Genomic DNA, 15,459 nt, shown 5'->3' with positions numbered 1-15,459 from the left:
ATTGTATTTGTCTTTATTTTACAACAATTAGACATTTATATATTTTTAAATTATTTACTTTTTTATAGAAGAGTTAATACAAGTGAAATGAGTCTGAAATGACATTTATTGACTTTAAATCTTCTTTTTTATTTACCTTCACTTTCTCTTTTCCTTATATTTTTTTCTTTATTTTATTTCCCTTACATTTTTATTCACATTTTCTGGAACCAAACATAACCTAAAACATAGTAGATGGCAACCGAACAGGAAAATGTTATATAAGTCATCTAATTTGAAATGGGATTTTAACCATGAGTTAATCTTATTATTTTTTATTTTAAAAGATTTTTCAAATATTTACCCATCCATCCATTTATTTAATGCAAAAACGAAAATAAAAAAGAGTTTTACATGAGAGGTGCAGGGCTAAAATGGCAAGATGCTTCGTCGTCTATGGGTTGATGGGATAAATGATCAAGTGATCTGTTAGCCTTAACATGAATTGAGGTATTCCCTGATGAGCGCATGATGATATGTCGGAGGACATAAAGGATGATGTAGGTGTCAACCGATATTAGACACTTTAAGAGTGTATATTCAGATGAGGTAAAACCATGTACAATATGTTTCAAACTTAATAGATTTTATTTGGGTTATGTTTTATATCTATAGGGCTTCAAGAAACCTTGGAGGTAGTTTAGAATAGAGTAACAGTGCTATAAATAGAGAGTTTACATAACAACTCGTATTTCAAACCTTAGAAAAAAAAAAAAAAAACTGACAATCCCCCAACAGATGACAGGTGAAACTTCAGTCCGACAAATCAGATTTAGTAGCTCACCACCTGAAAAACAAATACAGAGTACTCCATCAAATTAAGTATGATATGATCAGGGTTAAGCATGAAGCAAATCACTGATATATGGAAACAGTTATTTTGGTTTGAAAGCTTGTGGATGGATACCTGTTCAAGTTCCATGTTGTCTTCTTTCCCATTTGCATTTCTTTTGCAGACGTGCAACATTCACTGTGATAACCACCATCACTCTATCTTTCATCTCATCCAGGAACCGGAAGTAGGCTCGCCTCCAAGACCTGTTTATAATCAAAGGGCCAAAAACTGCCCAAAATCCCACCACAAATCCAGGCCCCATGCTGACGTAGAACCACCTCATTTCAAACTCATCATCATGATCTTCATTACCCGCCCTGGAAGAATCAGTAGTAGCTTTATCATCGCCTGGGCACTTCAGTGGCAGAGGATCCCCGCAGAGTGCAAGGTTATTCCTGTATATGGATGGGTCATTGAAGGTTTGGAACTGGTTGCTTGTTGGAATTTTACCAGATAGACTGTTGTAAGATAGGTTCAAGTGACTCAAGGAAGTCAGAGAAGTCATGCTTGGTGGAATCGGGCCAGAGAGCTGGTTTCTTGAGAGGTCCAGAGTTTCTAATTGACTTAAGCCCCCAATGTCCTCTGGTATATTTCCTGTAAAATGGTTTATGGACAAGTTCAAGGTGCCAAGTCTTGAAAGATTTCTTATTTCAGGCAACTTTCCCAATAAATTATTGTCTGAAAGATCAATGCTATTCACAAGATACAGAGTACTCTGATATATGAGTTCTCTTCCTTTCACCACAACTGACAATCGCCCCTCGTATCTATAATCGCTGATTTCAGTGGCCATGCCACTCAAATTTCCCAAACAAGAAGGAACGGATCCTGACAGATAATTATGTGCAAGGTCCAATATATGAAGATGGGAAAGACTGCACACTTGGGAGGGAATGTTTCCATCAAAGAAGTTTGATCGCAGACGTAGAATCAACAACGATTGCATCTCTCCTATCCATGATGGAAGGTTTCCTGATAATCTATTGTCGCCAAGGTCAAAACTATCCATGTCCTTGCAATTCTGCAGAGAAAAAGGAATTTCCCCTGAAAGTTTGTTGCCACTCAGTATCAAGAACATAAGTGAATTCAGGGTGCCCATTGAGCTGGGGATCTCACCAGATAAGCTGTTATTTGCCATATCTACTTCGTACAAATCTGGTTTATCATTCCAAATCAAAGGAATTTCACCAGAAAACTGATTATTTGAGATAACCAGATTTGTCAAACCCGTAATCTTAGCCATAGACAAGGGAATGGTACCATTTAGAGAGTTCCAAGAGACGACAAAATTTGACAAGCGGGGCATGGTTTTGCCAAAATCCCGGGGTATTGGTCCAGAAAATGAATTGTCTCTCAAATACAATGAACTCAGATTAAAAGAAAAGTGTGGGAAAGGACCGTGAAAGCGGTTGGAGCTCAAATCCACAACAGCATTTTCTGTAAATTTCAATGAATTTGGGACCTTCCCGCTCAGTTGATTATTTGAAAAGTCCAGTAGCTCGAGCTGCAAGTCTAACTTCCAAAACCAATCAGGTATGGAGTCTGAAATCCTAGCATTGTTGAGCACTACTGTCTTCAGCTGGTTTTGGGTTCTCAGCCATGCAGGAAATTTGGGACCTAGATGGCATGCTTGGAGTTCCAGGTAACTGAGTTTAAAAGGAGGAATCCATTTAGAATTCACATCGAAGACCAAGGTGATGTTTGGAGATGACTTCTTGATTGACAACTCAATTAAGCTTGTGAGATTGGAGAAATGAGACTCTGTCACAACACAAACCCATGGATTCTCTGACAGATCCGCTGCAACCAATGCTGAGAGTTGGCCCACACTCTCTGGAATTATCCCATTCATTTGATTTTCAGAGATGTAGAATTCTTGCAAGGACGACAAATTTCCAATGGTGTTTGGAATTGACCCCACAAATGAGTTGCCCCACAGATGAAGAGACTTTAGGTTCTTCAGGTGTCCCAAAGAATTAGGAAGAAACCCATCCAGTTTATAATTGAACCCCAAATCCAGAGACTCTAAGCTACTACTGTTGACACACTCGGACAACCCATCTATCAATTCAGTTATCTCTCCACTAATACTGTTGAAAGATAGTTTGAGAGTTCGCAAGTTGCAAAGCTTTCCTAAGTTTCTTGGTAAGTGACCTCCAATCAATATATTAAAAGACAAATCAATGTAGTCAAGGGAAATCAAGAAACCAAATCCTTCAGGAACACTGCCTTGAAGACTGTTGGAGTTGAGATCAAGGTATGCAAGACTACTAAAGTTGAACAACCAGAGAGGTATCGACGAATTGAAGCCATTGGTGGAGAGATCGAGCACCGAAAGTGAGGTGACATTACCAAATGGAAGAGAGAGATCAGGAAGGGAAGACAGGCCACATCCAGGTAAGCGTAGTTCCAAGAGTGAAGAAAGGGAGTTAACAGCTCGATGCCAATAAGCTGCAGCCTTGCTAAAATCTATATTTCCCAAATTAAGGTGTCTCAGAGAAGAAAGACCTGATAACCAGTGCAGGTCATTCTCAACTGATTCAAGAGAATAAGAGTTGAGATCAAGATAGAGCAAGCTAGAAAGGTTCCCTAGGTGGGGTGGGATAGTTCCACCGAAGGATGCTCCTGAGAGATTGAGATATCTCAACCTCTTGAATGATCCAATGAACTTGGGGATTTTGAGTCCTCCAAAATTGTTCATGCTCAAGTCCAAGTACCTCAAATCTTTCAAATCAAGTAAAGAATGACTTATCTCGCCGCCAAATGCATGAGCTGCTCCGTAGTCATCCGTCGCTTCATTGTCGGGGTCCGGACTTCTAGCATACTGGTTGCGGAGTTTGAGCTTGATGACTCGAGGTGGCCTTGAGCTGCACACCACACCACTCCATCTGCAGCAATCCAGGCCAACCCAAGAAGAGAGCCTGTCGGAAGGATCAGTAAGACCTTGTTTGAAATTAACAAGGGCTTTTCTCTCAATTTCAGTGCAGCTGGCATTGAGAACGCCATTGCAGGAACCAAGTTTAACAGTTTCAAGATGGAGAAAAGTGGAGGAGAGGAAAATAAGCAGAAGGAAATGAATGGAGGCATTGATATCAGCCATGTACGATGATATTGCAGCCAGAAGTTCTATGTATGGACTCCACAAAATAATGATAAAATGCTTTTTGTAAGCCAGTTGAGATCATGTGTGGAGGTTTAGATATAAATACCATTCATCCCCTCGGCAAAAAATCCCTCTCTCTATCATTACTCATGATGAAATAAAATTCAATTAATTATTCAGAAAGTAAAATTCTTCATATGGATATAAATATTATTTGACATTTAGTCTTCACTTAAAATATTAATATTGACATATCTCAAAAGGCACGCTATGATAAATAAAAAAGGAAGAGAACATTTTCTAAGCATTAGCCATTATGACTACATTTGGGTCTTCAAATTTTATGTTGTGTGTTAAGATATTATCTTCCAAGGAACATAAATTATAAAAATAAAAAGGACCACCGTACCCCTACAAAAAAGGACCCAATGTGGAAACCAACTTGGATGTAGGGTCATAGGTGGTGCTGAAGGCCAGGTCTAGACTGACGGAAAGCTACCAATCTGAGACCTCAACTATTTTTATTCTCAATTTTGACATGACCCAATAACATGTGGAAACCAACTTGGATGTAGGGTCATAGGTGGTGCTGAAGGCCAGGTCTAGACTGGCGGAAAGCTACCAATCTGAGACCTCAATTATTGGTCGTTCAACCTCTGCGTAGAAAAATCAGATTCTTAACGAGTATGGGTCGAAGACTTGAGGTTCAGCGAACGGGGGGTCTACCCGTGTTTGGTACACTAGAAGCTTAACCCACAAAGTCTAATTTGCTTTTAATGTAAGGACATGACCTGTCGCTTGGTCCCACGTATCTTGTAGAAGAGGAGAAAATTATGACATAATCCCTACATACCTGAACTTTCCAGTCAGGACAGCCGCAGGGATTTCAGTTCTATATGTGCTCTAGGAAATGGTTCCGGACCATCTTAGCCTCAATGCTGATCACAATGCCAAAACGCCAACAACAATTCCTCATTTGCAATATCTGGATCATCCAGACTTCAGCATGAATAATTTTGGAGGAATGGGAATTCCAAGATTCATTGGATCACTAAGGTAGTTGAGATGTCTCAATCTCACTGAAGCATCCTTTGGTGGTACGATCCCTCCAAATACCGCAAGCCTTGGTCAACGTACTCTTTTGGACCAAAGAGAATGGCCTGGAATGGCTGTTAGGCCTTTTTTTTCTTTGAAGTACCTTGACTTGGGAGGTATGGGTATTGACCTCAGCAAGGCTGCAGCCTACCGGCGGCTTCTCTCATATTTGAATAATTCAAGAGTGACGATGGAAATGAAATAAAATTTGATTATAGTGAAAATGAATTTTCACTTACAAGTAAGATTTCAATTCATTTATTTTTAAAAATATTTTTTTTATTCTGATTTTGTAAAAATAAAATTGTAAAAGGAATTTATATAATATAAACTAAACTTAATTCAAGTTTTATTAAAAAAAAATAATAATTACAAATAGATTAAAAAATAACTTTTAATAGAATATGAATACTAATATTATAATAAAATCATAAATTATGTTTTTATAAATATTATAAAAAAAATGGATATTAAAATCCCCATAAGAGCATAATTGATTTATTTTGTTAAAAATAAATAAAACTAATTTTATATTTTTAAAATAGAACATTATTTTTAAATCACACAGTGAAACAAACTTTTATCATTTACTTTAAAAAAAACTCCCAAATATGTTTTTTAAATGAAAATAAAGAATTATTTTAAACTATGTAGAACCTCGTTTAAATTATAAAATATTTTGGTCCCCAATCAGGCTAATGTACTAAATTAATAACATCGTTAATTGCATAAAATAATAATTTTAAAAAAAAATTCATAAAGGTCCAAGGAAATATGAATTAATAATGGATGAAGTACATTAAAAAATAACAAATAAAAATTATAATACAATATTGAGAAACATTTTACAACTTCTATTTTTCTCAATTCAACTCTTTTTTGGAATCATTGCATACTTGAAACTTTTTTATCTTTTTGGCCATTAAATTTTAATACTATGTCTATCTCTTTTAAGACACTCTTTATCTTCTATAATTATTAATTATCTCTTCTTTTTTTTAAAGTATTTTAGACTTTTATATATTAACTTTTGATTATATCTATTGTTTTTGGATTTATAAGTACTATAAAATAGAAACATTATACTGTATCTAAAGATAAATTAATAATCCCGTTAAGATAATAATTTCTCTTGATCCTAAGCGTATTATTTTATAGAGGTTGTATTTGTATTCATATTATTGTCAATATATTTCCTTTCCAATTTTATTATCATTGTTGCCTAAAACTGAAACATAAACAAATAATCATTCTAACATTACATTTCCGGATGCATCCAAATACAAGGATTGAAATCACCAAACTCATTCTTACAAGAAGAAATAAGAATATAACAAAATATTTTGATGTATCGGGTTATACATAGCCCTGTGTGAATAAATAGAATGTACCTCCAAAGCCTACCTCTAGAAATCCTATTTTTTTAAAATGAATGTAGCTCGATCATTTATAAATTTTTGGGTAGCCCAAAGAAAAACTTAAAACAAATATGTACAAAACAAAGCAATAATACTAAGGTTAAAAAAAAATTCTAAAATGAATAAGATAAAAGAGGGAAAATAAAATAAGTGGAGCAGAGTGGGATTGAGTAGTTCTTAGATATGACATTACGAAAACTTTCTAAGATACCATAATCTAAAATCAGACTGAACTCGTGAAATTGTGCTAGGTTGGTCAAGGGCAAATAAAATTCGATATTGAAAACCAATAAATACAACAATTCGTTTGTCTTCAATAGGTTTTTTTTTTCCTTTATTGTTATGACATAGAAGTGAACATTATTTTGGATTGTAAAGAGAAAAGAAAATTTCCTTCGATAGATATTAGCGAAAATAGTGACCAATGGATCCCTTCTCTTGTACGTCTTCTCTCAGTTATATGTGTTGTTCATGAGGCACAATTAATTTTTAGCTTTTTGAGATAATGCATGATTAATATTAAAATAAAATTTTAATAAATAAATTAATGTTAATGATGTTATCTTTAAACTCTATTTAATCAATAGTTAAAAATATAAAAATCATTATCAAAATTTCGTTAAAGATTTTTTTTTATATTTTTTTTATATTAATTAAATCTATGAGAAATATAAATTTACAAATAAAATTTCAAAGATCATACATATATCATCATTGTTTTTTTTTATCATTGAATACATCCAAATTAGATATATTCATGTGTGTGTATATATATATTGTTCCTTTCATTTTTTTTAGTTTCTTTTTCAATATTTTTTGTCAAAATTTTCATCATAATTTTTCGATATATATTGATATAACTATAACATCTAACAACTGATATTTTTGTAAAAACCAACATTTTGATCATTACATGTTACATCCTATTTTTTTACTTTTTGAATTTTTTGATATTTCGCTTGATCCTTCAAAGTGGGTAGGAATAGCTTCATTTATAGCATGTCTAGAGACAAATGTGCTTACTAGAAGGTCAAGCAAATCTCTTCAACATCCTTAACATGAGTGTAAGGGCACCAATTGAGTCTTGATGATCACCTAGTCCTATGATGTGACAAAACATGTGTTGGGAACCCTAGATTGCTTCATTCTCATACCTTGGATCTCGTAGGGTGCATGCAAACTATCCTAGGCTTCTCTAAATCTATCGCAATAAAAACATATAGCTATAAAAACCATATTAGAATAAAGATTTTGAGATGTAGTACTTATATCTAGATCTGAATGTTCCTTATTAATTTCTAGTAGTGAAGATGCCTGAAGGCCTCGTACACCCAAGATCTTTTACCTAATGATTCAAACCACGATCTTGATACTTCAAAGTGTGGGCTTTGGAAGGAAGAAAGCTATGGCTTTCTCTTTTTGTTTCTTTCTCTATCTCTAGAGGTGGAAAACGACTCTCACCAAAAAAGTGAAACCTTATTCTCTAAGAGGGTATTTATAAGGTTCTCCTACTGGGTTTAAGTGACTTAAGTCTACCAAGGCTTGGGTTACTTAATCTAGTCCAAACCTAATTGATTAATTAACCACACAAGGTCATCTAATTAACCAATTAACCCAATTTAAAGACCTTGTTCATTATCCTTTGTGCAACCTTACATAATTACCAAAATGCCCATATGCACAAAAGTGAACTTAGAGACAATTCAACTCTCATAAATTGTGTCATCATGGTATATGAGTTCAAAGCAGAGACCATTGGGACCCATAAGAGTACCGACTCCCTTGGAATTCAATTCTAAAATTGATTCAATATTCCACTAAAGAGAATCAATTGTACTCTAGTACCTTATGTAAATAACAACGAGACAAAGTTTAGGATCTATGACCTACTATTCATTGCATGCAGACTTCTCATGAACTAGTATTCGTAATCTAATAAAGTAGTGCTATCACCTATCAAGATTATCTCTTCAACCTTGAGTTACAAATCCTACTTATTCTGTGATCAAATGACATACTTTACCTTAAAAAGAGCATATATATATATATATATATATATATATATATATATATATATATATATGTCAAATTCCACTTAAGGAATTACTGCGGCGCCATAGATTTCATGATCACGTGTCCTTTTGATTAAAACCCTAACCAGTCTTCTCTTCATTCGTTTTTCTTCTTCTTCTCTCCACTTTTTCTCTCTCCTTCCTATTTCCATTGTGGTTTATTCTAGATAAGCATTTGGACATCTATTTTTCACCTATAAAAAGATACCCACCAAGGAAAAGTTTTGGTTTCGCTACGATTTTTGTCAAAAATTTGCAGAATTGTGTGATGTGAGTCTTCCAAATTCTTGATTTGGGTTTTTTCAAAAAACTTGGTTTTTTTGGATCTTTGGTTGTGATCGGTAATCATACCAAATTGAAGTGTTTCTTTCCTTCTTTTAATTCTATCTATTAAAGGGTTTGGAGCTTTGACATTGAAAGTGGATTTTCAACTCCTTATAACCATAAACCTGATTATGTTGAATTGCAGGAGCTATCGATTTGAATAAAATGGAATCTAGGTTTGAAATTTGGGGTTTTTGTTGTTTTCATCACATCCTTCCTCAAAGCCCATATCTGAATACTTACCATAGTTAGGTTTCAAGGCTGAAATTTCAAGAGATGCAGTCATTGATTGGAGGAGGAAAGAAAAAGAGTGAAGAGAAAAGAAGAAGAATGAAGGAAGATGAGGGCAGACTAGTTAGGGTTTTATAAATTGACCATTTTGCCCTCGATCATGTGGAGAGCACATGTCATTCTATAAAATAAAAAATAACGTCGTCTCTCAAAAAATGCATATTGCATACAATTATAAAGGATGAATGGTATATTGCTCGATTTTGAAACTCAATGGGGCAATGTGCAAAACACATTATATGTTAGGGGGTAAAGTGTAATAAACCCAAAAAATTGACCATTTTGCCCTCGATCACGTGGAGAACATATGCTTTTCTGTTAAAAAAAAATTAACATCGTCTCTCAAAAAATGTACATTGCATGCAATTATAAAGGTTGGGGATTCATTACTCGATTTTGAACTCAAGGGGTCAATGTGCAAAACACGCTATAGGTTGGGGGGTAAAGTGTATTAAACCCATTTAAAAAATTTTCTAATTTGACTTTAGTTTGGATTACTACTTTCAAAAAATTTAAATTTTATCCAAAAAAAGTCTATATTAAAAATTCTAATAATGTAATGTGCATATCATGGCATACATCAGAACTAACATGTCGTATTCACTTTAAGTTGCTCAAGTCAATCAGGTAGTTATTTTCCATTAAGAACCAAGTATGCCTGATAAAGTTTAAATTGTTTAATGCAATTTTATGCACGCCTATGGCATAGATTCAAATTTCTAGTACATATTCCCCTTTACCCTAAACGCAGTGAAATAGATTCTTTCTTCTGGAAATTGCTATTTGCCTATGTTAGGATAACAAACCAGGAAATCATCAAATAATTAAGGCATTTAGCTAATCCAAGAAGTTCCCCAGAGAAAATTTCATGGACAGTCTACAACTGAAAACATGTTCAAAGCTCCCTTAGTTTAGGAGACAAACTTGATGCCCACTAATATGTCAGTTTACAGTTGGTTCTCACATGATCTGGAGATTATGCCCATAAGGCGCAACAGAAGCACCATAGGTGATCATTTGTATTGGTTGAACTTAATTTTTCTTCCTTCCCGACCAAGTGTGAAACATATAATTGGTTCCTTAACTGAATTACAAGATACTCTTCTATTGATGAGTAAAGAAAAGCAAACAATTCTTCATCAGAAACTATGCCATAGGTTCAGTGCCTTCAAATATGCAGAGTTACATAGTACTAGATGTTCTAAACAACTACAGAATGATGCCAGTGTTCATTCAAGATGGATTATATGTCTTCTAAAAAGAACAGAAAAAATTAAGAATGTATTACCTCTGGGTGCATGGCAATTCTAAGTAGACAATATAGAAACTTAAGATCCAGAAGTACCTCTTTGAAGCTTTCCCATCCACAACTAATATAAATAAGAGTTTTAGGCAGTGATTGACCCTCTTCCGGAGATGTTTTGCTTTTCAATCTGAACCGAGGCTTCCTTTGCGAGTAAAATCCATGGTCTCTTTTCGTTCTTGACCTTTGAAAAAGACCTGAAATAGAGGCACAAAGAACGAATTACTTAAATCTTAAAACTTTAGAGTTGTTGTTTCATACATTTCAGTCACATGGAAATTACAGAAGCACACCCACACCTTTCAGTTGACATAGTTCTTTTCTCAGCAAATGATATAGTCTGTAGCGCATCAACCAGATATAGGTCCAGCCCATTTCTAGGAGGGTCAACAACAACTACATCTGATCCCACTAGCCAAGAAAGAGGTCCCCGATATTTAATTTTCAATAATATTAGCAGCTTATCTGACTTTAGTCACTGGTATGAGCTTCAGAGGAAAATTCAAAGGGTTATTTGTGTTTTTGTTTGTATGTGTATGTCTGAGTGTAAAAAGTTTGAGGTGTTGAACACTAACAATTGGCGTGTCTGCATGATTCCAGCTGATGGTACTATCTATAGACATTGGTAAGCAGCCAACTGTCTTCTCAAAAGATAGCTTTGCCTCTTTGTTGATCTCAATGCGTTTAATAGACCTGAAAAACAAGACTAATTAACTTGGAATTAATATCTCTTCTAGTTGGACATAAGAATGAGACTTCCAGAGAACTTGAACCATCCGAGTTCTTGCCTGCGTTTTCTAGTGGCAGCTAATGATAATCTAATTACACCAGCTCCAGCATACAAATCAGTAACTGCTGCCCCATATGGGACATATTTTGTGCAACATATAAGTAGGATTTCTCTCAATAAACATAAGATAGAGTCAGGCATCTTATGTTAGTGAGCTGCCGATGTGTCCTGTGTGATGCAAGAACACAAAAAGGAACACGGAACTTGGGTGTCCAAACAAGAGGCAAATAAAGCCAGAGTCTCCAGCCTCAACAATTCCAGCAATTAATTGTATCAAAAAGGGAATTGTACATTCTCAAGGATTTGAGGTCCCTCAGATGCTGAAATGAATTATGATTTAATGATGATTGATAAATAAGATAGAATAAAGACATTTCTAAGCAATCAATTAGGAAGGTTTTTCTAGATTAGAAATTTTGTCTACCTGTGTATTTGCTTGGCCAAAACTGGATGGAGCCAATGCAACATCAATTCCTCCAACATGCTCCGATCCCAAAAGTCTATTTCTCCTAAAAGATGTCTCCACCTATTCCCAAAAACTATCTGCAACAATAGTAATAACATTATTAAGTTCCCAACCTTAAAATCATATAAATCTAGATATTAAAATTACATAATGTTGTACGTAGATAATATGAAATACATGTGCTGGTCTGGTATAAAAAAGTAAACAGAAATTGATGAAGCTAAAGGAAGTGGATCTTACACCATTCAGATATGAGTTGTGCTTAGGCATAGTACCCCTAAAAGAATTAGTAAATTTCATTTTCTCCTAAGAATTTTATCTCTTAATCAGTGATAATGTTAGCTTCTCTATACACTTTATGACTTATGATCTAGTCAAATGACAAACTACGACAGCCCGACTCCAAGTAGGGGTTGTTGGCAGCCACAATGGTAAAATTGAATGGAGCAGCCTTCCTGTCCTTAATGAAAATGTCTTGTCTTCTTTGTTTTGTAGTGTGCCCTCTTTGACACGCTAAAGTATGAACATTTGCTTTAATAGGTCCAGATGTGGACATTAAAACTTTACTAGAATGTGCATGTGAAAATGTCATTAATTCTAAAGGAAGAAAATTTTAGACTTTAGGCATCACGGACTTGGTTTAGGAACATTTGCTAAAGTCTTGCCCCTCTTTTGGTTTAGAAAAAAGACACTAGTTTAATAATTCAAATAAAAGTAAATACGTCAAGGTAAAACATCCTTTTCATATCTTCATTTGTTATTCTAACCGATTGACTTATTTTACTTCATATTCCCATTTAACAAAATTCTTACACTTATAGCCAAAATGTGCTTTTGAATCAGAGGGAAATGTGCCTGTCTAGCAAAATGCTTATGTATCATCTTGTTGAAAGAATAATTAATTTCATAAATATTTTGCATGCCACTAGGATTATTTATTTAGGACCCTTTATTTTCACTAGTATGAAACTCTTTGAATCACTTTCAATCTCCAACTGCCTGATATCATCTTCTCTTGGCCATCAGAGGCCATCTCTCGAATTGATACTCTCTGTTACACATGCATACATCAACTTTTTGCTCTTTTCTTTTCAATAATGCATAGATTTCCTATTCTCTTATGGAATTTGTGAGTGGAATAAAAAACCGTGAGAGGCTAAGACCCTTTCTTATGAAGATGTAGCATGAAGGTGAAGGAATAGGACAAAAGGAGCAGTGACTATACTAATGTTAGAGTAGTAAATACGGATTTTGAAGTTTATTTTAAGAAAATGAGATCTTGGAGTAGTTTGGATTAGGAGTGTAAAATTATTGTCTAGTAGAGTAACACACAGAGGGGGGATAAATGAGTAATTTTAAACAAATTATAATATAAGGATTGAAATTGACCATTTTGCGCTTAGTCATGTGGAGAGCACATGCCTTTTTATTTTTATAAAATAAAAAAAAAATAATGTCGTCTCTCAAAAATTATAATATAAGGATTGCAATTGACTATTTTGTGCTTGGTCACCTGGAGAACACATGCCTCTTTATAAATAAATAAAAATAACGTCGTCTCTCAAAAAATGCAGATTACATACAATTATAAAATATGGAATGCACATTCCTCGATTTTGAAACTCAATGAGGCAATGTGTAAAACACATTATATGTTGGGGGTAAAGTATAATAAATCCAAAAAATTGATCATTTTGCCCTCGATCACGTGGAGAGCACATGTTCTTCTGTTAAAAAAATTAATATCGTCTCTCAAAAAATATATATTGTATGCAATTATAAAGGTTGGGAGGTACATTACTCGATTTTGAACTCAAATGGGCAATGTGCAAACACGCTATAGGTTGGGGGGTAAGTGTATTAAACACTTTTTAAATTTTGATAAACATTAGAAATTGTTAATCAAGACTCTTATGAAATAGAATTCAATGCAATGATTAATTTATTATAAATATAGATTTGTTATTGCATTTGAAAAAAATTAGATTGAAATAAAATCTTATTTAAAAAAAATATTGTTAATATCTTCCAACAAAATTATTTCAAAAAGTATAAAAATAAAGCATTTTAATTTTTAAATATTGATATGCATATATCAAATTGTTAAATATAACAATCTAAACATGTGTATTATTTATTTTTCTATAATTTTTTTTCAAAATTTTTCCTATATGTTTCTTTTTAAGTTTTTGTTAATTTTATCTCACCTATATTTTGTATTAAAATATCCACCGATCTCAATATATTATGAACGATATTTTTTATATATCCCAATATATTTATAAAATCAAGTTATTGATATATCTACAAAAACTGATATTTTCATCATTGATCTCAACATATTAATATAATAACACAAAAATAAAATAATTCACATATAAAAATACATGAGGTTTTAATGTGATTCTACTTTAACGCTAGTATGTTAGTGTAAAACTAGAATGATAAAATAATCTACACACAAAGGAATGCCATATTTTTATGTAATTTAACTAATCATTCTTACATCAATGGATGATAGAAAATCATTGGAGTATATCATAAAGCATATTTTAGAGAATAGAGAAAAAAAAAAAACAAAAAACAAAAAACAAATACTATTGCGTTTTGAAACATCTAAGGTTTTCCTATTTCTTTTATTTATACTTTGAATTGCAAGCCCTCAATACACCAAGTGTCTCCTACTCTTTCCCATACCTCGATCTACCATATATAGTTGTTACAAACTCATCTCCATCTTATCACAATCTTTTCCCTCTTGACCTAAACTATTTATAAAAATAATTGTAGTGATTTTTCTTACTTTATAAAGAACTTTATTATTATAATGATATTTTTTTATCCATAATGTTGGTTACAATATGGATAATATTATATATCAATTGAAAATTTAAGGCACTCTTTCGTATAAATAATTGTTTGAGATAGTAATTGGACCATTTAAGTTACTCATGGACAAGGGAATAGTATCATTTCAACAGTTTTATCAGAGAGATATAAGTATGCTGGGATGAGCATTATTTTTTAAGCCTTTAAAGTCAAAGACTTAAATTGCTGCAAGACCTAGTTTTTTCCATATCTTATGATTTAGTCCACAAGGGTATAGTCTAGACAGGACATGGAATGTCATGATAAATTACTAGACTTTGTTTTCTCCTCCAAGAATGAAAAGAAACCTTGTGGTACCTTCGTTCATATTGGAATTTTAGACCCTAAAACCAGTTGGTAAGTTACGTAAAAGTTGAACATAAGTTTGAACAATTAAAGATTAATTATCTTAGGCTGCGGTCCTTAGCATTCACCCCAAGTCCGTAGTGGACATTGACCCTCTTCCATTTAGCTATCCTAGTGGACCCCAAGTCAGTAGTGGACATTGACCCTCTTCCATTCAGCTATCTTTGTGGACAAAGAGGAGAAAGAGCGTGTAGGAAAAAAAATTGAAAATTAAACCGATTTTACTTATAATGTTTTTATTAATTGATAGTTTTATTATTATAAATGTTTTTAAAGAGAATAGTCACGTGATGTTTAGATATAAATTAAAAATTTTCTTTTAACCGTGTTTTTGGTAATATATTGTATAACAGTCAGGATAATGTCAAATGGGAATAGAGTTCTCAAGTTAGTAGCTGGTGAGGATATCAGAAAGTTCTTCCTCCTTTCGGAACAAGGTATTGCATGTCACACTTCCTCGTACAGTTTCTAATGTTCACATCGTAACCT

The 15,459-nt window shown here is 33.5% G+C and overlaps 1 protein-coding gene across 1 annotated transcript; it reads right to left on the bottom strand.

The window, feature by feature from the left end:
* Positions 1-606: 606 nt before the first annotated feature.
* LOC100253228 (receptor-like protein EIX2) lies at positions 607-4,168 on the bottom strand. Its single transcript, XM_059742520.1, has 2 exons — positions 947-4,168; positions 607-826 (listed from the first exon to the last, which is right to left on the bottom strand). The coding sequence occupies exon 1, from the start codon at positions 3,972-3,974 to the stop codon at positions 951-953; it is 3,024 nt and encodes a 1,007-aa protein (XP_059598503.1). The 5' UTR covers positions 3,975-4,168; the 3' UTR covers positions 607-826; positions 947-950.
* Positions 4,169-15,459: the final 11,291 nt, after the last annotated feature.

Source organism: Vitis vinifera, chromosome 14 (assembly GCF_030704535.1).
Source record: "Vitis vinifera cultivar Pinot Noir 40024 chromosome 14, ASM3070453v1".
NCBI lineage: Eukaryota > Viridiplantae > Streptophyta > Magnoliopsida > Vitales > Vitaceae > Vitis > Vitis vinifera.
The sequence above is the reverse complement of the archived record's forward strand: the minus strand, read 5'-3'. Positions and strand labels throughout refer to the sequence as shown.